Raw genomic sequence first — 26,517 nt, 5'->3', positions numbered from 1 at the left:
TTCAAAATGCGCTAGCAAATAAAATCAATACACTTCAAACCAAAATACAACAAAAAAAGATATGCTCAATATTCAGCACCCCCCTAACACCTCTACACATAGCATCTCACCAGAGGCAAACAACAAATTTCACTTTTCAAAAACCTCCCCACTAGAAGTAGAAAAAATCATTCTTTCACTCAAACCATCTAACTGCAAGGGTGATACCTGCCCAGCACAGTTAATATAAGACACTGCTAGAGACATCTCACCATTTATTTCTAAATTAATCAATGCCTCCTTCACATCAGGCATTATCCCAGCTAACCTAAAACATTCCTGGGTGCTCCCACTTCTCAAAAAACAGACCTTAGACCCACTTATCCCAACCAACTATCACCCTATGACCACTGTGCCATTCCTCCTCAAAATACTGGACAAAGCCGCCTATATTCAGATACAAAAACACCTTGACTTGTATAAGCTTCTAGGAGCAAGACAATCTGGTTTCCGTCCACTTCACGGAACGGAAACAGCCTTGATTGATTTAAAGACTCAGGTCGACAAGCTGAGAGATGGAGGAGGAACAGCACTCCTGCTCCTACTTGATCTCTCAGCAGCATTCGACTTGGTCGATCACAAGGTACTCTGAAAACACCTGGATTCTGCTGCCCACTTCTCTCCTGAGGCCATCAAGTGGCTAGAATCTTTCCTAAGCGAAAGAACTATGAGAGTATTTTCCCCTTCGGCCGCAGCTGAACCTACCCCGATTTCATGTGGCGTTCCCCAGGGTTCCTGTGTCTCGCCTACCCTATACAATATCTTCACCAAACCCTTGTTTGATGATCTGGACCTTCTGGGTATCACCTACACTAACTATGCAGATGATACACAGATTCTCCTCCCGCTTTCTGGGGATCATAGGAAGGACTCGGAATTGGTGAACAGGGTATATCTATTTGTTCAAGCATGGATGGCCACACAAGGCCTGTGCTTGAACGACGACAAGACCGAGTTGATAATCCTGGGAACACATAAGAACACCAAAAAATTAACTCAGGAATTCTCTTCCTTCAATATCGATGGAAACCTTATCAGGGTCTCCAAGGAAGTAAAAACCCTCGGTTTCTACTTGGATTCCACACTATCATTCGATAAACAACTTAAATCCTTGGCTTCCACCACTGCCTACACCTGCAAACAGATAAGAGCAGGCAAGCCTTTCCTCTCTAACAACAGTTGCATGATCTTGGCTAGAGCACTTATCCTCTCCAGGATCGACTACTGTAATGCCCTTTACAGTGGCGCCAATAAATCAACCATCCAGAAACTACAAACACTCCAAAACAATGCTTTGCGAGCCGCAATGGGCATAAATAAAAGGGCACACATTTCCACCATCAGACGTCAACACAAATGGCTATCTACAAACCACAAAATTCAATTAAAAATGATCTCCTTGACACACAAAGCTCTTAACAACGCTGCCCCAAGCTACCTCACGAACAAAATACAAAAAAAAACCTCCATCAGACCAATGAGAGCTACTAACACTAACTGTCTGGTAGTACCTAGATTTAAACTAACCACGGTCGGTGGGAATAGTTTCCCTGTGAAGGCGGCCAAAACCTGGAATCTATTACCTAACAATCTAAGAGCAGATCAGCCGTACCCACTATTCAGGTGGAATGCCACCCAATATCTTATCTCCAACGACCACTAGACACAGGTTTATAGTATTCTCAGACCTGACACTGGTCCCTCTCCTCTGACTTACGACATGTCTTACGACATGTCGACCTCTCCTCTGTCTTACGACATTATGCGTACCATCCTCTATGGAACTCATCGACTTGCACGACGATGGTCCTGCACATTTGTATACTATTACTGTATCCTGTATAATTTGTATAACTTGCATAATATCTATAATATCCATTACTGTATCTTGTATAATATGTATAACTTTCACTGTATCCTGTATAATCTGTAACGATGTAAGATTCACATTATCCTACCTGCTGCGCCCTTCTACCTATGGGTCTGGAGCGCATTAGAAATAAAACAAACAAACAAACAAACAAACAAATGAAATTGCACTAACATATGTACATTTTTCTGACAACCCTCTTGAACTGCTCCCTTATCTTTATAGCCTGATCAACATCCTTCATACGAAGTTTCTACGTAACCCGAAGCAACATGCCCTGTACAGGGCCCTGACACTCCTTGAATCCGGTCCACTTCAAACATAAATATGCACAACCACCCACCCTGACAGACTGGTGTACAATACCAGCCACAGAGTGTCCCCAAAACTGCTTCCAGCAGAGAATACGATCAAGTGGACCAAGTATGTTCTATTTTGCCTACTTCCTGTCCTTCATTTATATACACAGCATTTTTGCCTCCCCACACCAGACACCCTCTGCGGGTGTGGGGCAGACAGCAGCGGACATCCACTTCTCTGTGAACTATTGCTCAAAACAGCACTGTCTGTCTACTCATATCCTGCCCATGCTGTACATGCTACCCCAGCAGTGCTTCAGCTGCCAACTACAGCAAATGGGTCTCCAACGTTCAGGCACTGTATACCCTCAAAGAACAAGCCCAGTGGTTTCAAACATTCTTTAAAAAAACACAAGTCTAGAAACAAAATCTCATTTTATGGAAATGCAGGGTGGCCATATCAAGTGATTATTTCCAAGCTGTTGTCATGCATGTAAACCTAACGCTTAAAAGGTTTGTGTGGGTTTGGCAAGCAGTTACCTCTTTAATCAACCCACTCTCCAGAAGTGGTCATTCCAGACACATGCCACAGGCGTAATAAACCTGGAACTTCAGGAAGACAGTGATCCTTCCACATACCTGAAGCCGCCCATCCAGTGTTCGCTGGATGGTGACACACTTGCTGGGGTGGGCACCGTTGGTGGTGATGGCTGTGATGAGCGAGTCAAGCTCCTCCTTCTTCTCTTTCAATTTCTTCACTAGGCTCTCAATTGCCCTCTTAGCAAAGGTCTCGTTCTCTCCGCCCTGCCGATGGCACATCAGGCTGTGGACAATACTCAGACACGCATCGTTGCTGGTCGGGGGATTCAGTGACATGGTGCAGCTCAGCACCTGCAAACAGGACAAATGACCTTAGCAAAATACCCATTCTTTATTTCCCTTCTCTAAAGCACATGATGCACGTCTCTAAACCAATCATGAACATGTTGTGTGGCCCACTATTTCTGATTGATAGTGGTGCCCCACCCTCAAAGACTGCTCACTTCCCACACCACTTTTATTAAAGCCTTGGCTCTAAAGCCCAGACACTTCCCTTACAATAATACATTTCCTCCTTTAGAATATTCCACAATTTGAGTTAAGGAAATATAACCACAGGCAACCAGGTGGTAATTAAGGTCAATACATCCAACTTTTATTGAATTTCAAAATTATTTTCAGATCATTCTAATGAGATGGTTTTCCATCTTTTTACGATGAAACAACAGACGAGTGATGTTGGAGAAAAGAAGGCCATCAGATGAAAGAGTGTGGTACACAGGAGGGAGAATAAAGAGTGGGTAGTCATCTGCCACCCCCCCCCCATTGATTCTAAGGAAGAACATTTTTAATCCAAAGTTACAGCTGAGAGGTGAAACTGCACCCTTACAGTGACCAACCAATAAAGATTAGCTTCGCGCACACGAAGCACTCATCACTTTGGTTCCCCTCATCTGTATTTGTGTCAGCAGCCAACCAATGTCGAAAAGCTGAGTCAGATCTGCCAATTTCTGAACCCACGAACCCACCCCAGCAAGTGCGAACCCATGCCCCATCTGTTCAAAGCATATAGGCAGCAGGTGCATGCATTGTCATGTGTCTCTAATCCAAATTTGATTATTTAATTCAGGAATAAGGTCACCCATTTAGGTAGGACCCAGGGCCGGAGCACTATGACAAGCCCCCAATCGGATCAAGGTTCTGAAGTAGTAGGAGTTAGTGAAGATGGTGTTATCGACATGCTGTTTATCTTTTGTTTGGATAAAGGTAGAACAGAAAAATGTGAGATTTGGTTTATATGCACTGTGCATAATTGGGTTCTTAATGTGCAAACAAGTGCAAATGCAAATGTGTAATGTTATATGTTAATAATGGATTGTTAATGGATTGTTAATGTTAATAATGGATTAGATTATTAGTCAATAATCTAATCCATACTAGAAACAATGAGAATAGGCACACAACATTGATGCAATTAATTTGGTAATTTCTCTATGATGAGGTAAACTGACTCATGACAATAAGGGAGGATTGGGGAGATCTGGTGGCCAGTGGGAGGCACCATCGCCAAGATGCAAGCCCTTGAGGTGGTACATGGAGGAATCCCCAGAGCCTGTCAATCTCTCCCAGGAGACTGAGAAAACATGTAAACAGCTTAAATCATTGCTCACTCCCTGTCAGACCCGCTGATGAAACAGAAGAGCAGGATTCACAAAGATCGCACACCACAGGCACAATTTAAACCATCTGTGAAGTTAACGAGAAGAGCAGATCCCCAATGCATCACAATGGAGTCTGATTGGAGCACAATGGAGTCTGCAATGGAGTCTGCTTCTGCTGAATCCGCACAGTCACGTGCGGAGTCCCCCAAGGCTCATGTGTGTCGCCAAATCTTTATAAGGTGTTCACGAAGCCCTTCTTCGATGACCTCGACTATTTGTGTGTCACCTACACAAATTAGGCAGATGGCACCCAAATACTCATCCCCATCACCGGTGACCACAATGCAGACTCCAAAGCCCTCAATGACATATACCTCGTCATCCAGGCTTGGGTGGCGCAACATGGGCCCTGTCTTAACGACAAGACAGAGCTCCCCCTCCTTGGATCACAACACAGACTTACAAATTAGAAGGCAAGTTCAACACCTTCACCATAGATGGCGTCCCCATCAAGGTCTCGAAGGATGTAAAAACGATTGGCATGTACATAGACTCCACTCTCACCCTAGACAGACAAACTAATGCAATAGCCTCCTCTACGTGCAAACTAATTACCGCTTGCAGACCCTTTTTAACTACTCCTAATTGTATCACCATAGCCCGAGCACTAGTCCTGTCTAAACTAGACTATTGCAATGCGCTTTATCTAGGGACAAGCCAACGCAACACTAACAAGATGCAAATACTGCAAAATAACGCCATAAAGGCAGCAATGAACATCCCTAGAGCCCAACATATCTCAGAAATACGACACAGCCTAAACTGGCTCCAGATCAACCAAAGAATCACCTTTAAATCAATATCACTTACACATAAATGCCTCATGAACCGTGCCCCAAGCTACCTGTCCAATCTATTCTCACGCAACACTTCTGACTGTCCCACAAGAGCTGCTCAAGCACATTGCCTTAAGACCCCGAGGTTTAAACTGCAGAAGGCAGGGGGAAGCAGCTTCCCTGTACTCGCCCCTTAAGTTTGGAACACACTACCTATAGCTCTCAGAGTCGAACCATCCTACCACTCTTCCAGAAGCAAAGTCAAAAATTGGCTTCTAGCACAAGCACAATAGCTCCCTCATACATGACGTCTCTACCACGCCAATTGCTATTACTGGAACGACCTGCAACTATGTAAATATGTTAATGATAATGTAAATATGCTCACTGCTCTTTGTGCACTCTTTGTAACTATGTAAGTAATATATGTATGTAACTCTGTAAGTAATGTATGTATGTAACCTTAATGTGTAACATCAAGAAATGCACCCAGATGCCTCAGGGGTTGGTTTGCTTTACAAATAAACAAAATACAATCAAGCCATCAACCACAGATACAGTGTGCCCGGAAGTTTACATTTGAAATAGGCCATTGTGGAATATGTGCACGGACCAGACTGCTGCCATATTGGAATCCGCTGACTCCAAGGGGGCAGTGTCCCTATTTCTAGCATTGGCCCATGGAGCAGTGAAGAAAGGCAAAGCAGGAATTGCTGATGACTGGAGAAAGGGGCCACACCTGGGGGAAAACAGTGATAGAATTGGAGAGGAGTTGGACATTTCTAGGATGGACCAATCTCACACTACTATGCTTGAGGAGAAACGGATCCAGCAATCAGGACCCAACCTGGCTAATTCTTTCAACCAACTACAGTATAAAAAGAGGGTGACTGACTTAAAAATGGGAACATTAAAGCACTTATTCTTAAAATTCGTTTTTAATGATGTTTTGTTTTGAATTTGATGTGTTGAGTTTAATGTTATGGAAATATGAATGTGTCTTTTTATGAGAGATTGTTATGTGGCGTTTAAGTATTTTATAGAGCTGAAATGGTGATGAATTAAGTATGTAAAGTAGTCTTATAGCGTTTGTTGAAAGGTTTGTGTGTGAAAAGTAAAAAATGTCACACAATAATAAGAATAAAAAAATAAAAGAGGGTGTACAAACCTTAGTGTCGAAGTTGAGCAAGGAGACAGGATGGCATTGTTGAAGTCTGAGCAGCAGAGAGAAGGGAATACAGAGTGATTGCTACTTATAATGAACTCGTGGTGGCAAAAGTAATGACAGATACAAGTGATCACAGTTCAAGGGTGTTTATGAAACTGTGTAGGTAGGTGGGGAAAACGCCTAATCTAAACCTACATATAAGATGGGAGCAAGCCAAGACCAGCAAATAATAATAAGGCAGTCCTAGTGGTGTCATGTCAAATAAAAGGACCTATACTAAAAAACCTATTGCCAATCCTTACAACTAGATACATAAAGAGTGTGGGATAATGTTAACAAGAAAGAAAGAAGTGTTAACAAATTATACGTCAGGATGTTATAGCCAGGGGTCTCCTTTCTCCACATTTTGAGCACAGGACAAGGTGGGACTCCTGAGCGTAGCAAACTCTCGAGCTTTCCCAGAGTGAGACTACAGTTCTGTTCTCAGGTATCAGGATCTTCGGTGGTTAAGTCTCTTTTCTACAAAATGTCTCTTGCCTCTGAGGATCTGATGAGTGCAAAATAATAAAACAAAAAATTCCTTTCTGTATGTATGGTGGGTGATGGATTTTCACACCTGGATCCCCCTCTTCCGGGCTCAGATCCCTCTGGAATAGCAGCCTCCCTCTGTTGGGTTCACTACGGCTTTTAGTCACAAGATTTCTCCTTTTGAATTGACAAATCTTAATGTCTTTTTAAACAATCCACTGTGGACATCCCTCAGTCTGGTTCACCCTTGTCAACACAATGTACATTGGGGCATCATACTTTGCCCGTTCTGTGGGCATCCCTCCATCAGGTTCACTCTTGCCAAACACACAGTTCCTTCTCCTTGCTCACCGTGCGGGATTTGTCACCCTTAACTTTCCAATTACGTGCTGGTCAAAGACTTTCGACTGTACAGGGGGTTTTGTTAGACCCCTGTATGACAACTTTGACCTTCTCCAATGACTTTTGTGGCTCTCCAAGGACCTTCTGGAATCGGTAGTTTCAACAATAGGGGACTTACCCAGAGTCTATCGAGTGAGTACCCACGTGGTGCCAGACCCCTTTGCAGCTGGTTTTCCCCTTAATTTGCCATTCGCAACTTTCATTCAACACAGTTCGGGTTCTTATCAGTCCTCCCTTCGACTCACCGGCTGCGATGAACTGCTTGGCTTTTCTTGTCTCTCGCGTCAAGGACGGTATCACGGTAGCAAGTATCTCTCCCGGTCCTAATTAACAGTGTAGGAGGGCTCCATGTACCTTTGGCATCTGCTGCAACCCACGCTGGCTATTGCTCACGGTCTTATGATTCTTTTCATGGAGATTGCGTGGGTCTGAGTCGAAAAGGGCAAAGCCAATTCTCTCCCTGCCACCCCTTAGGTTCTCTACGCTTTTCTCCTCCTCTTGAACTGGCACCCTGGGATAGCTGTATCGCTGTGCGGTTTGCCCTGCTCGTAGTGTGCTCTCGTGCTCCACCTTTTATCCCTGTGGGGAAGAAAAAAAAGGGCCATCAGGTGTTTTTTTGTCTTTTTAAAAAAAAAATCTTTATTTACACAACAAGGGCCATCAGGTGTGTGTGGTTCTGGTCAACTGCCTGACCCTGCCTGACCCTTGTGTTGGGACATGTCAGGTAAACGGCTCTAGTGTTAGTCTGTTGTCTTTCGTGGTGAAAGAAAGTGTTTGTGTCGGAAAGGGGGGTGGGGTGTTAAGAGTGTCTGAAAATCCTATGTGGTAGGATGGGGAAAATGTGTTACAAGAATGGGGATACCGCGTCTCACCCATCAGTGCCCCACCTCCACTTCTCAAGAACCCCCCCGCCCCATCCAGGTGATCCTCCCTCACTGGTCCAACCCCAGGAACTGGATCCAATAGCGATGGCCGTGGCCTGGCCACCTGGATGACAGACCCCAGGGACTAGTCAGGGAGACACCTTCAGGTTTCTCACATACTGCAGCCTAGGAAGGAAGGTGCCACAAAGTGGCCCTGGCAATAGAGGCAATCGAGAGTCAATTACAGAAAAAAGTAGTGCTAGAGCAGTGGAGCCATAGGTGGAGTAAGGCTAAGTCCAAGGTACCTAGTAGTTGGAGAACCATATTGATCAGAACGTGGGGAACTGGTGAGAAGAAACCGCTACAGATACTGGAGGAAGTAAGAAATGTCACAGAGAAGCAAAGAAAAAGCTTGCTTTGAGCTTTTATCCAGATACTAGAGGAATAGCAAAACCATCAGCTAAAGAAGGTTTGAAAGATAAGGAGCGAGGAAGCGGACCCACAGGTAGCGGACATATGAATTGCACCAAGAAAGACCAGTGTAGAGGACCAACAACATCTGACAACTTAGTGATCATCCTAGAGGCAATGGTGTGCAAGGCTTGCCTACTGCTTAAGACCATCGCTTCATCCTAAGAGATAAAGACACCTTGATAGAGGATGTCACATTGTCCTTGGGGATAAAGGCACCAACAATCATACATCATCAACACCCAAAAGAGCCTGAACCACCAACACCATATGGGCTGCAACCCAGCTACACCACATCAGGACCTCTTGGAAAGCAGGTCACAGGGGCACTCCACTCACTGTGACTGAGCGTGTTAGGTTATCATCCTGGACTGACGTTTGGGAAACTTGTTTTTTTGATAGAATAAAGATGGCTCCAGAACACTGGTCCTTTAAGATTAGGATTAATTTAGGACGACCTTTGAACATCCAATCCTTTAGATTAGGAAACCCTTAGAGACTTTGTGCGTATCCTAAAACCTCGAACTGTTGTGATTAGACAGTCTATCCCTTATGACTTGTACCCTGTGGGCCATCTTTCAATCTCTATTTGTTGCCAGCAGGAAAGATGGAGGGCAAGTCTGCCTTGTATGAGAGTACTGTTTGGGGGCTTATCCAGTGCAGGATGATGTTTCAGCCTTGAGGGTCAGTGTGATGAGTGGTTGACCTACTCCCTGTGACATTCATTTGAACTCATCTGCCATAGCAGACACACCTCCGGACGTCTTATCTATGGGCGCACAAGAGTCCGACTCATCCATTTCCTCATTTATGTCTACCCCTACACAAGTATCCCAGTGGAGACTCTCTGCTGTTCTAAGGCACATGGACCACAGACTGGGGGCGGCGCAGGATGATATATTAACAGAGATCAATCAGGTTCTCTGTATACAGGTCTCCCCTTATGAGGTAATTAAGGCAGAGAATTCTCACATTTTAGAATATCATTACTAATGTTAGGGAATGTGTAACTTGTGTCAGCGCCCTGTACCTAATTTAGGGGGGACCTGCTGATCAATTGGACTGTATTGGGATGGACCCTGTCTTTGGTAGCAGGGATATGGTTGATATATCATGATTATATACCAAGATTGAATGAGGGCACCCAGGGCACCATTGGTGGGGCTGTGGGTAGTGTAAGTGATGGTGTGTGTATTGAGCCTTTTATTCCTCAGGCCATGAATATTATTGAAAAGACCATTGTCGAGACTCTGCACATTCCCATGTCTAACATCTTGGTATTAGATGAGTCCCTCCCTAATGATATTAGGAATGTAGAACCTGTTAATACGCAAGTGGTTGTGAATGTGGTTGGTGTAAGCAAACCTAAGAATAAAATGGGTAAGCAAGCCAAAAAGCATACAAATAAGCTTTCAAAATATCCTAAAAAGTTGGTCGAGTACGGTACCTTCCATGAGAGCTCTTCCCGCTGTGGGTCCACTTGCAGGGGCTAATGTCCCAGAGGGTGAGCCCTAGCAACGTAGCTATGATCTGACCCAACTTGGCGAGGGTCGCACTGGGAAGCACCCCAATGCGATCTATAGTGTTTTAAGGAGATCGAAAGGTAGTGACCGCAGCAATATCGATCTTCAATCTCGAGGCCCAGTTTGACCAAGAGCCTTAAGAAACCCTGTGGAGGTGGGAGGTAGGATCCCCAGAAAGATTCCATTAAGCATGGAGCGTTTAGGGTTCTTAGAGAGTGTGCTCCCGGACAATAAAGACTTGGTCTTAAACCGGTCAAACGTTCTTAGATTGCTATAGGAGATCCCAAGCTTACAAGCATTATCATCCAGAGACCTCAAGAGGGTCGATTTTATCGACATTTTTAGGACAGACAGAGCATTTATATACATTTGCTCTAACATCACTCTTGACTTGATCATGAATTAAAGACAATCTGTCCAGGCTCTTGGTTTTGACATATCTATGTTTCAAGAAGAGGAGTCTAAATTGCAGAGGATCATGTCATTGCTCCGCTGCCCTCAGAGATTACGATTTCATTGGATATGGGTAGATTAAAATGTGTTATCTCTTGCAAGATAAGACTCATGACCTTAATTCCCTAGAGGGGTGCATTTACTCTGGTTTGAGCGTGATCATGGGGGTACCCCAAAGTATTTAAGGGGTGCTCCTGTAAGTTGGGGTTCACTTTCAATGTGCAGCCCTGGCCAAGACAACCCCGACCGCAAACCCTCCAAGCCTCCAGCATACCCCAATGCCCCTCCAGCACCTCGAAAGCCGCTCAGACCATACTGATCACAACATAGAAGCCTCACATTGCACGCCCCTCCTACTCCCCAGGTCTCAACCAGTATGCTGATCCTACTCTTTACAGCCCTCCCTGCCCAATCCCAACCTTGTTTTAGCACTTTTCTCGCCCCCCAAAAAAACCTTGCCTGACCATTACTCCCCTAACCCCCAGTGCCTCTGAACCGCCCATCACACACTCAGACTACCAAATCCCCCCCAAAGCCCTTCGCACAACCTCCTCCCTCTCCCAATGACTACCACACAGCAAAACACTATACTCCTATCCTGCATACTCATCAATGCTAGATCGGTCGCCAAAAATAAACACAACATTTTTGACCTCACCGATACCAAAGACCCCGATCTCCTATTCATCACTGAGACCTGGTTCTCCGATGACTACCACCCCACCGCACACAAAGCCTTTCCTCCTGGCTACTCCCTGCGCATACACAACAGGCCCAGCACAGGGGGGGGACTAGCCATCCTTCACAAACCTCACCTGTCAATAATATCCACAGAGTCTTTCTGGTGACTGCAAATACAAATCCTTCCCCGCTAAGTTCCGACTCAGCCATTCAGTCACCCATAGTTTCCTTCTCATATATAGACCTCCTGGATACGATCATCACATTGCCAATTCTCTCTGTGACTTGCTCTCCCCCATGCTGCTCCAGCATCCTGCACTCACTATGTTAGGAGATTTCAATATTTGGTTTGATATCGCACCCAACTGTTACAACTGCCGCTAGTTCGATTAGATATCAACTAATACACTGAGAAGTATCAATGGAATCTCACTAACCTGGTCGAAACTGGTTGGTCTGGACGCAGCAAGCAGAACGCAAGAATTGCTCTGAGGCCCCTGCTCCTCCCAATACTGGGACTGAACAACCAGCAGGAAGAAGCACGAACCCCAGGGAAACCCTCTGGGGAAGAAAACCCTGGGAGGCGAGGATGACCGGAGCTTCCGAAGGTTGGCGTCTAGCGTGTGGAATCTTGGAGAGTCTGCAGCATGGAGTCTACTGAATAAAGAAATGACAGGTGAGTACTGGAATTAGGGAAAGACAAGGGAATAGCAAGAACAAAGTGCGAATGCTTACTGGACGTTCCAAGGAGAATTGGGAAGCGATCAAAGGGGAGAGTTCTTTTTAGGCAAAGTGGCGTGTGCGTGCAGGAGTCTGAATCCTCCTGGATTCCCTGAGATAGGAGAAGGGATTAATAAAGGAGGCAAGAAAAGAAAGCATCTAAATCGGACGGGAAGGGAAGGTGACTCACTGTGGATAATGACTCTATATCTCCTCTACGCTCTGCATGGGTGTTGGTAGAAAGCGGACCGGGGAGCATAGTCAGACCCGGAAGTAAAGGGTAACGTGGAAGCGTCCCTGAACGCAGGCACGGAAGAGGAATTCTAAAGAGTAAGTGAGAAGAAATGGTTAATACAGTAAATGGTTAGTACAGCAGAGGAAAGTAAGAAGTCTAGAAAACGAACTTACGGAGCGTCTTCCAAAGTAGCGACGCAATGTGAGGACAGTCTCTGCGGCTTAAATATAATCATGTGACTCGCCATAGGCTTCTGTTGAAAACATGGTGAGATCACATGACTCGGAGCAGACGTACATAGGGAATGTGGAACAACTAGACTGCAGACGCTTGCATTCTCCGAATCTCTTACTCTTGGTAATACGTCAGGATGAATCGAACCACATATTCTTCTCTTACGTAACCATGACCAACGTTGGAAAGGTGTAACAGTATGCCCCCTTTTCCTGGGGGGGGAGAAACTGGCTTCCCGGGGTGCAGGTGGTAGAATCGACGTACCAAAAGAGGGGAGTGAACTGCAGAGGCTGGTTCCCAGGTTCTCTCAGCCGCAGAATAGCCCTTTAAATCGACTAGAAATTGTAGCCGACCTCTATGATACCGAGAGTCACAAATGCTAGACACCTCATACTCGGTTCCTGAGTCTGTAACCACTGGCGGAGGAATAGTTTTCGCAGATCGATGAAACCGATCTTCGACAGCTGGTTTCAACTGAGAATGATGAAAGACAGGGTGGATGCGAGACCAAAAAGGTGGTAAGGCTAGGCGAACCGCAGCAGCTCCTACTTTGGAAAGTATCACAAATGGTCCAAAGTATCTAGGAGACAATTTAGAAGGTACCAAGTGTCTTGGGAGAAATCGAGAGGCCAGCCAAACTCGGTTGCCCACCTTTAACTCCTTCATCTCCCTGCGATGTATGTCAGCATAACGTTTGGCTCTGTCTTGGGCTGCTTGGAGGGCTAAGCGAGTCTTCTTGTGGCCAGTCTGAATGTCAGATATAAGACAATCTACTCCTGGAAAACTGGAGGAGGGAGGAGCAATTGTAGGGATAAACGAAGGGTGATAACCATAGGTACAATAGAAAGGACTTGATTTGAGGGCCGAATGCTTCGCGTTGTTATAGGCAAATTCTGCCAATGGTAAAAGATCCATCCAATCATCCTGGGCCGCCGAAACAAAGCAGCTTAAGTAACATTCAAGTGTCTGATTGAGGCGTTCCGTTTGCCCATTGGTTTGATGATGATATCCTGAACTAAGCGCCCTCTTGATTCCCAGAATATGGCAGACTCTCTTCCAATACTGTGAAGTATATTGTGACCCTCTGTCGGAGACATTAACCTCAGGCAAACCATGTCGTGAGAATATTTCTGTAATGAACAGTCTTGCCATTTGTGCTGCTCCTGGAAGCTTGGTTAACGGAGTGAAATGAGCCAATTTTGTTAGATAGTCTATAGTGACCATTATCGTGGTGAATCGGGAAGAGGGTGGAAGATCTACAATAAAGTCTGTAGATATGATTTGTCATGGCTTGTCTGGTATAGGCATTCGGGTAAGGAGACCGAATGGAGGGGCTCGAGAGGATTTAGACTGAATACATGTAGGACAGGCATTGACATAGTCTTGAACATCATTTTGAAGGGAAGGCCACCAGAAATGCCGCTGGACCAGATCAAGGGTAGTCTGTATTCCTCTATGTCCAGCTGCTCTGGAATCGTGGCACAGGCGTAGTACTTCAGTCTGTAGAGAAACGGAAGGTATGAGGACCTGCTTAGCATGGAAGTATAACTCCTGATCCCTTGTAAGATGAGTTAGAGCAAGGTCTTCACATTTCAATTGGTGTTTCACAGTTTCTAGTTTAAGAAGTTGTAGAAAATCTGATACCATGGCGACAAATCTGGCCTTTGGAAAAATCCTTTCAGGGCAAAATCGGGTGGTATAGGGAGATTTCCGAGATAAAGCATCTGCTCTCAAGTTTTGGTTACCTGGCAAGAATGTAAACTCGATCCGGTAGGGTAAAAAGAAGTGAGCCCATCGTGCCTGTCTGCTATTAGTGGTTTGCACCTGTTGCAATACCTTTAGGTTTCGATGATCCGTGCGAACCTCTACAGTAAAAGGAGAACCTAAAAGTAAATGCCTCCATTCTTCAAAGGCTCTTTTGATAGCCAGTAGTTATTTTTCCAAGACCGAATGAACAAGTTACTTCTTACCTTGTAACGTTCTTTCGATGGGATGTTCCTCCGACGTATTCCTTATCTATGATATTTGTATCTCCAGCTTGCTGGCCTCAGAAATTTTTTTTCCCAGTAGAGGGCGCTGTGCGTCGACGTCCGTCGAGTAGGTGCTCCTCGACGGCCACCGTATCGACGCCGACGTCATCATGCCTATAAATGGCCACGCGCAGCGTCCGTTGCTCAGTTCCGTTTTGTAGAGTAAAGTAGTTATTGTATGAATGGTTACTACCCTTGAAGGAGCGTAAGCTGCAACCACAAGGGAAATGTTACTGCGGGGATGGATGGGAGGGGCGATAAGGAATACGTCGGAGGAACATCCCATCGAAAGAACGTTACAAGGTAAGAAGTAACTTGTTCTTCGAAGGGATTGTGTCCTCCGACGTATTCCTTATCTATGATAGACTCCCATAGCAGTGGTATGTGATTGGAGGCGGGAGTAAGAGATGCCATATTACCCTTTAAGAATGAACAGCGTGTAACACAGCTTTGCCAAATCTAGTCTCTTGACTAGAGGAGGAATCCAGGCTATAGAATTTGGTAAAGGTATGTGCGGACGACCATGTGGCAGCCGCACATATGTCTCTAATTGGTACCCCTCTTTGAAGAGCTGAGGATGTTGCGATACCCCTGGTGGAATGAGCCCTTAGATTTTGAGGGGGCTCTTTCCCTGCCAATTTGTAGCATTCCAGAATGGCTAAAATAATCCATCTGGAGATGGTTTGTTTGGTTATTGGTAATCCCAACTTATGTCCTGCGTAACCTACAAAGAGTTGGTCTGCTTGTCTAATTTTAGCAAGTCTACTGATGTAAAAACTCAAGGCTCGCTTAGGGTCCAGCCTGTGTAGTCTCTCTTCCTCTTTCCCCGGATGGGGAGGAGGATAGAATGAAGGTAGAGTAATCTTCTGAGTAATGTGAAATTCCGAAACTACCTTTGGGAGGACGTTAGGCTTCACCTGTAGCACTACTTTGTCCTTGTGAAAAGTTGTATGAGGAGGTTTACAAGACAGGGCTTGTATCTCGCTAACCCTTCTAGCAGATGTTAATGCTACCAATAAAACAGTTTTGAGGGTGAGAAACTTCAATGAACAAGAGTGGAGTGGTTCAAAAGGAGCACCTTTTAGGAAGTTTAAAACTAGATTTAAGTCCCATAAGGGAACTTGGAATGGTCTTGGAGGGTAAACATTAGTTAGACCTTTCAGGTATTGTATTACCAATGGAATTTTGAAATACGATGGCTCCTCTGCAGTGCGCTTAAAGATCGATAGCGCTGCGAGATAGCCCTTAATAGTGCCAATTTGAAGGCCCGAATTTGCCAAATAAAGTAAGAAGGATAACACCGCAGGTGTACCACATGAAAAGGGTTCGATATTCTCTCTGCACCAGCTGCAAAATGTATTCCAACGGCAGCGGTATAGAGTCTTAGTTGCTGGTCTTCTGGCCGAAAGCAACACCTCCATGACGTCATCTGGAAGGTCCCAAACCTTGTACCTCAACCTTTCAGATACCAAGCTTGAAGGTTGAGGGTCTTGATGGCTGGATAGAGAACCTGACCTCCCTTCTGCGAGAGAAGATCCTCTCTGTACGGTAGACGAATTGGAGGACAGATGGACATGTCCACAAGGTCCGGGTACCACGTTCTCCTGGCCCAATCTGGGGCAATTAGGATCATGGTCTTCCGAAACCTTCTGAACCTCCTGATCATTTGAGGAATGACAGGGACCGGAGGAAACGCGTACAGAAGTGGGAACTCCCAGTCCACTATGAACGCGTCTCCTAGAGCTCCTCTCGGGGGAAATTCCCTTGAGCAAAATCTGTCGCACTTCCTGTTGATACTGGTGGCGAACAGATCCACTTGAGGGGTTCCCCAAAGGGCGAAGATCTCTTGAAGGACTTCCTGAGCTATCTCCCATTCGTGGGAGACTGTGTTCTGCCTGCTCAGAGCGTCCGCTGTCAAGTTCTTCTCTCCGGCTAGGTGAATTGCCGATAGAGATTCCTTCCTGAATTGCCCAAAACCAGAGCTGCATCGCCTCTCTGCACAGTGGCAGTGACCCTACGCCTCCTCTTTTGTTGAGGTAGTGCATGGCCACTGTATTGTCCGTCATTATCAGGACGTTTCTCCCCCGTACAGACGGCAGAAAAGCCTTCAGTGCCAGTCTGATGGCTCTCAGCTCCAACAGGTTGATGTGTAGTCTGGACTCCGATGGAGACCAACGACCGCTGATGGTCAAGTCGTTGGCATGGGCTCCCCACCCCGTGAGTGAGGCGTCTGTGACTACTGTTATCTCCGGCCATGGTTGCTAAAATAGTTCTCCTTTCAAGATGTTCTCTGGAGAGGCCCACCATATAAGGTCGTGGGCTACCTTGTCCGGAATCCGGAGGAGATCTGTCATCCTCCCTGAGAATTGTGACCACTGAGTCCTCAGTGCCCACTGAAGGGATCTCATTCTCAGGCGAGCCTCTGGCACAAGGAATATGCAGGATGCCATGAGGCCTAGCAACCTCAAAAAGTCGTAGGCTGGGAGACGTTGGGCATTTTGAAACCTGGTGACCATCTGCAGAATATCTTGAGCCCTCACCTCTGGTGGCGAGGCTTTCCCAGGGACGTGTCCAGGACTGCTCCAATGAACTGGAGTCTCTGTGACTTCTTTAAATTGAGGGAGAAACCCAGCCTGTGAAGGGAGTGGCAGACATAATCTAGTTGGATCCGAGCTTGTTCTGAAGAAACTGCTCTGATCAACCAATCGTCCAGGTAGGGGTAGACGTGAATCCCTTCCCTCCTTAGACTTTCAGCCACAACCGACATTAGCTTGGTGAAGACCCTCGGGGCGGAGGTCAGCCCAAATGGCAGAACTCGAAATTGATAATGAGAGTTGCCAATTGCGAACCTCAGGTACTTCCTGTGCTTGGGATGGATAGGCACATGGAAATAAGCATCCTGAAGGTCCAGAGATACCAACCAGTCCTGAAGCTGGAGGGCCTGAAGGATCTGAGAGAGGGTTACCATCTTGAACTTGTCCTTCCTGAGGAACTTGTTAAATTCTCGTAAGTCCAGGATGGGTCTCAGTCCTCCGTCTTTCTTTGGTATGAGAAAGTAGGGGAGTACCAGCCCTTGTTCCTGTCCGCTACAGGTACCGGTTGTATGGCACCTTTCTCTAGCAGGTCTACAACTTCCAGCAAGAGGAGCGGATCCGGCACTTTCAGAGGGCTGTTCCCCGGTGGATGTCTCTGAGGAATGCGTAGAAACGGCAGGCAGTAACCTTGGGCAACTATCTCCAATGCCCAAGCATCTGACGTAATAGCCTGCCATTCCGTCAGATGGTGAGTTAACCTGCCCCCTACAGGTGTCTTGTGATGGGAGACCTCAGAGTGGTTTGGGAGCGGCTGATGCAGTTGCCGAAGGTAAAGCGGCTCCTGCTCCTGCTGATGCGGCTTTCTTTCCTTTACCCCGTCCACCACGGGTACATTTTCCTTGGCCTCTTTGAGTCGGCCGTCCTCTGCCTCTTCCATATGAGGAATAATAGCGAAAGAACCTTCCTCTCCAAGAGGATCCTGAGGGACAAAAACTAGTTTGTCGGATAGCAGCTCCTAGTGACTTAGCTGCTGCTTTAGATGTTTGTAGTTTTTCCAAACTGTCATCCGCCTTTTTACCAAATAGGGAAGAACCGTCAAAGGGCATATTTAAAAGTCTGGCCTGTACGTCAGAAGCAAAGCCGGACTTTCTCAACCACGCATGCCTGCGGATTGTGGTGCTTGCCGCCATGGCCCTGCTGATACTGTCAGCAGAATCAATGCCAGTTTGAAGGGACTCACACATTGCATCTTTACCATCTCTGATGATATTTAAAAATGCGTCCCTTTCTTCTCCTTCCGGAATGCAATCAGCCGCTGATGAAGCACACTCCCAATGGGTGTGGCTTGACCTAGCGAGCGTACCAGTTGCTTTAATAGTTTTTAAAGCCATGCTACAGGCTGAGAAGACTTTCTTAGCAATGGCATCATATTTTTTATCATCCCTATCCTGAGGAGCAGTAGGGTAAGCAGAAGTCCTGCCTGATGAAGTTGCAGTCTGGACCACAAGACTCTCTGGAGTAGGGTGCTTAGATAGGTATTCAGGGTCAGCAGCAGATACCCTATATTTCGCTGACAACTTATTGTTAACCGCAGGGACAACTTCAGGAGTTTCCCAGTTAGTCAAAATCTTTCTTTGTAAAGCAGAATGAAAGGGAACCACAGGATCCTCCTGTGGACCTTTATCCAGAATATCTGTGAGGTCATCCTGTTGAAAAACAGGTGAAGGCGCAGACCAACCCATGAACTCCATAATTCTAGACATTAGGGTTCTATAAGGGGTATCAGCATGTTCCCCTGGGTCTGGTTTGACAAATTCCACTTCTGGGGAAGTGTCTAGGCCACCTGCTTCCTGTAATGCATCCTGAAGGTCTTTCAACCTTCTTTACTCAGAGGCAAAAGTCTCTGGTTCAGGTAATGTGGTCCTCTGCAGCCCAAAAGGCCTTTCTTGATCAGAATCTTTCCTTTCTTCAAAAATTGAAGTTAAGGGGGGATGCTCTGGTCTGTGAAATGGTATAAAACCCATCTGTAAGGCAGAGGGAGCCATCATCAGTGGCATTGAAAAGGTCGATGTCGTCGACGCCGATGTAAAAATCCTCGAAGACGCCGACAAAGGCGTCGAGAAAACTGGAAGAGGCCTCGAAGAACTCGAGAGGATTGGAATCCTGCTCGAGGATGTCGACGACGTTCTCGACGTCGTGTCGGAGGCACTCGAAGTAACCGTTGGCTGTGGAGTAGCCGTGGGTCTTTCTTTTATCAGCGTCGATGTCGGCATCGACTCGATCGACGGATGCGTCGAAGAACCCTTCGATAACGGCGTCAATGGCGCCGATCTATGCTTCGAAGGGGCTTTCGACGATGGCGTCGAAGATGCTTTACTTCCCGATGGCTCATGGCGCTTTTGGGTCAACTCTTTGGCCAGGTGCTTCGACTCGCGGCGTTTAGATTTTTTGGGCTTTTCACCCGGGGTATCACCCTCAGCTGACTTCGAGGGGGACGAGGCCGCTTTCTCGAAGACGCTTAGCATCTTTTTTCTGAATTCCTCCCACTCAGCTTGAGAGCTGTGCTTAGTGGGGCAATTTACTCTTTCAGGGGAACTAGAAGACGACGATAAAGGGGATCTTCTTCGTCTTTTTTTCGAGTGTCTATACCTCGAAGAGTGGTGGGAGCCACTTCGAGACCTAGACCGAGAATGCTTTCGACGGTGAGGAGACGAATGTCTCGACTCTACCGTGGAAACTTTCGAGGAAGTTAAAATTGACTTACCTCTCTCAAGCTTCCCCTTACGCTCCTTCAAGGCTTTCGCCGTCATGGATAGGCATTCCTCACACTCCGAACACTGGTGTTCGATTCCCAGACACCACAAACAGATCCTGTGAGGATCCGTCAACGACATTTTCTTCCCACAGTCTCAGCATTTTTTGAAACCGGACCGAGGAGTCGTCGGGTCGGAGGAGAAAGCCATCGAGTACGAGTCGGTTTTCTCGAGGAAATATGAATATATATCGACTGATGAACTGAGCAACGGTATTCCGAGGCAAACGAAGCGCGGAAAAACGGAACTGAGCAACGGACGCTGCGCGTGGCCATTTATAGGCATGGTGACGTCGGCGTCGATACGGTGGCCGTCGAGGAGCACCTACTCGACGGACGTCGACGCACAGCGCCCTCTACTGGGAATTTTTTTTTCCGAGGCCAGCAAGCTGGAGATACAAATATCATAGATAAGGAATACGTCGGAGGACACAATCCCTTCGAAAGTGTTGTTCTGAAGAGGTGAAGATCTTAGACAAATAGGCAACAGGTCTCTCATCCCCTTGTTCTGTTTTCTGCAGGAGAACAGCTCCTAACGCATGATGGGAGGCGTCCGTTTCGACGATGAATGGTCGAGACTGATCTGGATGGAGTAGAATTGAAGCCGAGGTAAACAACCCCTTTAGAGTTTCAAAGGCTTGATGAGCTAGCGGATCCCAGGAAAAAATTGTTCCTTTCTTAAGTAATCGGGTAATAGGTAGGATAGTCTCGGAATAGTCAGGAATTAATTTACGATAGAAGTTCGCAAATCCTAAAAATCTTTGGACTTCTTTTACAGACTTAGGAGAAGGCCAATCCAGCACAGCAGAGACTTTCTTGGGTTCCATGGAAATACCGTGGGCGGACAGAACGAAACCCAGGTATGTCACTTGTGTTTGATGGAACTCACATTTTTCCGCCTTACAGTATAAATGGTTAGCTTGTAATCGGCTGAGAACAATATTCACATGCTGGATGTGGTCTTCTGAACTCCTGGAGAAAATTAGAATGTCATCCAAGTATATGACTACATAATGAAGAAGCAGGTCAGCAAATAGATGGTCCATAAACCGCTGGAAGACTGCTGGCGCATTTATCAGACCAAACGGCATAACTTGGTATTGAAAATGGCCAAAGGGTGTACGGAAAGCTGTCTTCCATTCGTCATTGGGTGCTATTCTTATTAAATGATACGCCCCCGAAGGTCTAATTTGGTGTAAAAAGTAGCACCTCTAACTGCTTCAAGAATATCCTTTATCAAAGGCATGGGGTATTTGTCAGGAATAGTGATCTTGTTGAGCCCTCTGTAATCTATACACGGCCTAAGTTCTTCTGTGTCTTTTTTGGGAATAAAAAACAAGGATGCCCCAGCCGGAGATTTGGATTCGGTAATAAGGCCGTTCTGAAGGTTATTCTGAAGATACGCTTTCAGAGCGGTCTTTTCCCGTTGAGAAAGAACATACATCCGTCCAAACGGAATAGGTTGGTCCGGAAGAAGCTCAATGTGGCAATCATCTCTTCTATGAGGAGGAAGAGAGGGAAACTGCGGTGTGGAGAATACTTTGAGGTAAGAATGATGACAGTCGGGGATTACTCCTAACCGACTAATGGAAGGAACCTCAGAAGAAACCGTAACCTCCAAAGGAATGTGAATGCCAACTGAATTTTGGGACAGACAATGAGATACACAGTACTCTGTACCCAAAAAAAGAGTCCCAGCCTTCAAGTTAATATACGGGTTATGCAGACGTAACCACGGAAGGCCCAAAATAATTGGGAAATGAGCTGTTCTAATCAAATCAAACACCAGGATCTCTTTATGGGTAGTGATCATGCAGGTTACAGGTTTAGTTTGTTCTCTTATGGGTCCTGAACTCAACGGGCTCCCATCTACCCCTTGAATTGGTGTAGAAAAGGTTTTGGAAATCCTTTCTATGCCATGGTTTGTCGCCCACTGATCATCCACAAAGTTGCCAGCAGCGCCGCAATCTAGTAAGGCAGGTATACCTTGCAATGTCCCGTCTGGCAGAATCAAAGTTAAGGAAAGCACTATCATGGAATAATTGGAAGGTAGAGGTTCATGAGAAGATCCAATTCTAGCCGGGGAACGCTGTCGTTGGTCTCCTACCGCGGCTCCCCTTACGGCAGGGACTTGGCGTTTCCCGAAGGCAGTGGAGGCAGAGGTTGCGATCTGCGGGGAGGAACTAATGGGCAGTCCCGTAACAAGTGTGCTGATGAGCCACAGTACATACATAGTCCGGAAGTCTTTCGACGTTCTCTTTCTGCCGCAGAAATAGGACCCCTTATGGAACCGATTTGCATGGGTTCCTCGGAAGAGATGTGTTTACTTGGAGGATAGGCGGAATCAGAACCCGATCGGGTTCCTTTCCCTTTCTTCTTTTCTTGAGTGCGTTCCTGAAGTCGGTAGTCTATTTGCATAGTCAGGGTTATCATCTCAGCCAGATTAGCGGGCCGCGGGACCTTAGAGACCTCATCTTTCAGATCTTCAGCCAGACCTCGTCGAAACAGGGTAAGTAAACCCTCATCGGGCCATCCCGTTTCCGATGATAATTGTTTGAATTGAGTGACATAGGTCATGGAGGTCCTTGTGACCCTGTCTAAGATCCAAGAGTCGTTCCTGGGTTGTTACAGAAATCTCTTGACGACTAAACATGGTTCTAAGACTGTTAGAAAAGGCAGGATAAGAATCCAGAATGACATTGCCTGAAGTAACCAACGGGGTAGCCCAAGCAAGGGCAGGTCCCGTCAAATGGGATATGAGAAACCCAACCTTGTCTTTGTAGGTTGGAAAATATCTGGGTTTGAAAGTAAACTGAATAGTACAACTATCCAAGAATTCTTTTAATTTGTGCGGGTCTCCATCGAATTTGCCCATGGGTAAGGTGATTGGGGGGGTGTCGGAAAATGCTCGAGCGACTTGTTGCCTTAACTGAACATTATCCTGTTTAAGTGTCTGCATCTCTAAGGACATTGACTGCATGGCAGCCATAAGCTGCTGCATTTGCTGCTCCATACCAGAGCGGCTCGACCAGGCTTTTTCTATGCCAAATATTTTTATTTTTTTATTTTAAGGCGTCGCTAACTGTTACAACTGCCGCTAGTTCGATTAGATATCAACTAATACACTGAGAAGTATCAATGGAATCTCACTAACCTGGTCGAAACTGGTTGGTGTGGACGCAGCAAGCAGAACGCAAGATTTGCTCTGAGGCCCCTGCTCCTCCCAATACTGGGACTGAACAACCAGCAGGAAGAAGCACGAACCCCAGGGAAACCCTCTGGGGAAGAAAACCCTGGGAGGCGAGGATGACCAGAGCTTCCGAAGGTTGGCGTCTAGCGTGTGGAATCTTGGAGAGTCTGCATCATGGAGTCTACTGAATAAAGAAATGACAGGTGAGTACTGGAATTAGGGAAAGACAAGGGAATAGCAAGAAGAAAGTGCAAATGCTTACTGGAAGTTCCAAGGAGAATTGGGAAGCGATCAAAGGGGAGAGTTCTTTTTAGGCAAAGTGGCGTGTGCGTGCAGGAGTCTGAATCCTCCTGGATTCCCTGAGATAGGAGAAGGGATTAATAAAGGAGGCAAGAAAAGAAAGCCTCTAAATCGGACGGGAAGGGAAGGTGACTCACTGTGGATAATGATGCTATATCTCCTCTACGCTCTGCATGGGTGTTGGTAGAAAGCGGACCGGGGAGCGTAGTCAGACCCGGAAGTAAAGGGTAACGTGGAAGCGTCCCTGAACGCAGGCACGGAAGAGGAATTCTAAAGAGTAAGTGAGAAGAAATGGTTGATACAGTAAATGGTTATTACAGCAGAGGAAAGTAAGAGGTCTAGAAAACGAACTTACGGAGCGTCTTCCAAAGTAGCGACGCAATGTGAGGACAGTCTCTGCGGCTTAAATATAATCATGTGACTCGCCATAGGCTTCTGTTGAAAACGTGGTGAGATCACGTGACTCGGAGCAGACGTCCATAGGGAACATGGAACAACTAGACTGCAGACGCTTGCATTCTCCGAATCTCTTACTCTTGGTAATACGTCAGGATGAATCGAACCACATATTCTTCTCTTACGTAACCATGATCAACGTTGGAAAGGTGTAACACCAACCCCATAAATCGCTCCCTCACCAACAATCTCGAAGCTCTCGGCCTGTCAGAAATGATCTCACAACGCGGGACACACCCTTGATGCACTTTCCTGCACATCTGACCAGGTTTCCCCCTCTCACGACTTGCCCTCTAATCTGGCTTGTTCACCATGCTATCCCTTTCACACTTTACTTTCTCTCCCCTCCCCTGCCCCTTCACCCACCATAATAAATCCCTCGTCCACCCCGGCCACCATCCCTATTTCATCATCAATGCAGACCTGGGCAATTCGCTCGTTCTAACTCTTCCTGACCTCTCTCGCAAGGAAGGACACCCCTCCATCGATCCCTTTGACCGTTGGCTCTGCAAAGCTATGACCCCTCTCACACCATTCCGTCACCCCTCCCGAAGATCAACCACACACCAAGAGTGGTACACACTCACCCTCAAATGATCAAACTCCTCAAACATTGCCTGTAGTGAGCATGGAGAACCACCCTACCCCCCCCTTAAAAAAACGGTCCTTGCAAGATTGAACAGGGCATACTTGTATGAAATCAAGAAAGCTAAAAAAAAACATGGGAACAGAATATCCAACTCCAAAAACCCATGCAGGGAACTCGACAAAATCCTACGGGAATTCAATTCCCCCATCTATCTAACCTCCCACTCCTCAAACTCACAAGCTCTCTGCAACGAGCTCTCCAACCACTTTCATAACGTTGCGCTTGAAAGACACCACAGCATAACCTCAAAACTAGCTCTGGAGAGGCAGGTGGGGGCGCTGTGGCACCCAAACAAGATTACTGCAACGAGCAGAGGCTCTGTAACATGAAACTAGGCCCAACGGATAGGGGGGCGGCTGTTCCTGGATGAGGGGATCTGAACTTTCCTCTGGGGGGTGGCTGAGACCGCGGTGCAGCAGCAGCCGAAAGAATGTCGATTGAGTATCCCCGGAGGTGACAGTGGAGGAGTGTGGAGCTAGACTCCTCTGACGCAGGGCTTGTAGGGAGCTGTGGGAGTGCACCAGGAGTGTGTGCTGTGGGGGGCGACAGGGGTGGCTCGCTCTCTCCCAGATCTTCTTGGGGAGGCATGAGCCCAGCCACTCCGCACACTCGCAACAACTCCTATACTGCAGCGGCTGCCCAGACTGGGATTACAGGCGACGTGGTGCATGGTGCTGCGGCAGCCGTCAGGAAAGCCTATAAGCTCATCTGCATAGGCACTCGGACAATGTGATAACATAATAACAAATGCTTTAGAAGAAATCAAAAACGTAAGAGTGTGTAAGAGAAAGGACTTCTATTGTTGGAAAAATTCCAAGACAGAAGAGGATAAAGTCAGGTATTTGCATTCTGCCAGGAAATATAAACTGGCAGTTATTAACACCAAGAAAGAATCCTACGAGGTACGGATTGCTGGAGCTCAACATGATGCTAAAGAGATCTTTGCCATCCTGAAGGAATTAGAGAAACCATCCATCAAGCAACAGGAAAACATTTGTAAAGATCGAGATTGGTGTGCACTTATCCAAAAAACCATGTTGGATAAAATTGATAAAATTAAAGATACTATACAGAAAGCAAAAATTCATGATCCCCTGCTGTCTAATAAGAGAATAGCTAAAGAAGATATCCGCGCCCAGCAGAGAGCTCCCACTTTCAACTTTAAGAGCATTACAGAGGACAAGCTTTGATTATTTTGTTTACACTCAAACCGTCCTACTCTAAAGGGGATATATTCCCAGCAACAGCGATCAAGGCATGCTCGGAACTACTGATTAGTTCCATTACAAAAATAGTTAATGCCTCTTTCAAAGAAGGACAGGTCCCAATGAGATTGAAGGGAGCCCGGATCACCCTCTGCTGAAAAAACAAGGGCAGGATCCGAATTCTGCCTCTAATTATAGGTTGATAACCAACTCTCCATTCCTGCTCAAAATATTGGATAGAGTGGCATACGAACAAATATAGATAAAAAGTAATCCATTCTCCATTGTGGGCAGTCAGGTTTTAGACCCGGCTTCAGCATTGAATCGACACTATTAGACCTTAAATCCAACATGATGACCAATATTCATGAAGGCAAAACTATGCTGTGGATGGCCTTGGACTTGGTGGCCGCATTTGCTTTGGTCGACGATCCACTGCTATTAAATATAATACAAGAAATTGCCAATTTCAGTGATCTAGTCATGGATTGGATGCAGTCCTTTTTAGGTAACAGAACAATGAGTGTATCCAGCAATCAAGCCGAGGCTCTTCCAGCTCCGCTTAGATTTGGAGTCCCACAGGGTGCATCCTTGTCTCCTGTCCTATATAATATTTTTACCACTCCGGTCTACTGGAGCATAAAAAGATTTGTTTTTCAAACTACGCTGACGACACACAATGTCTTACCCCACTATCGGGCAATTATGAGGAAGACCCTAAAGTGGTGAGAGATACCTATGACCTCATACAAGACTGGATGGATTTGAGTGGTTTGGCCTTGGACCATGAAAAAACGGAACTGATGATTGTAGGCTCT

At 46.3% G+C, this 26,517-nt stretch overlaps 1 protein-coding gene across 2 annotated transcripts in view; it reads right to left on the bottom strand.

The window, feature by feature from the left end:
• Positions 1-26,517, bottom strand: part of LOC138580545 (mothers against decapentaplegic homolog 4-like) — an 880,676-nt gene that overhangs the window by 508,014 nt on the left and 346,145 nt on the right. For both annotated transcript variants that reach the window (XM_069651176.1, XM_069651183.1), the window contains exon 2: positions 2,848-3,099. In XM_069651176.1, the coding sequence (XP_069507277.1) occupies positions 2,848-3,084 (237 nt within the window). In that variant the 5' untranslated portion in view covers positions 3,085-3,099. The remainder of the gene's footprint in view (positions 1-2,847; positions 3,100-26,517) is intronic.

The sequence above is a fragment of the Ambystoma mexicanum genome, chromosome 1p (genome assembly GCF_040938575.1).
Source record: "Ambystoma mexicanum isolate Mex_15411 chromosome 1p, UKY_AmexF1_1, whole genome shotgun sequence".
NCBI classification, from domain to species: domain Eukaryota; kingdom Metazoa; phylum Chordata; class Amphibia; order Caudata; family Ambystomatidae; genus Ambystoma; species Ambystoma mexicanum.
The sequence above is the reverse complement of the archived record's forward strand: the minus strand, read 5'-3'. Positions and strand labels throughout refer to the sequence as shown.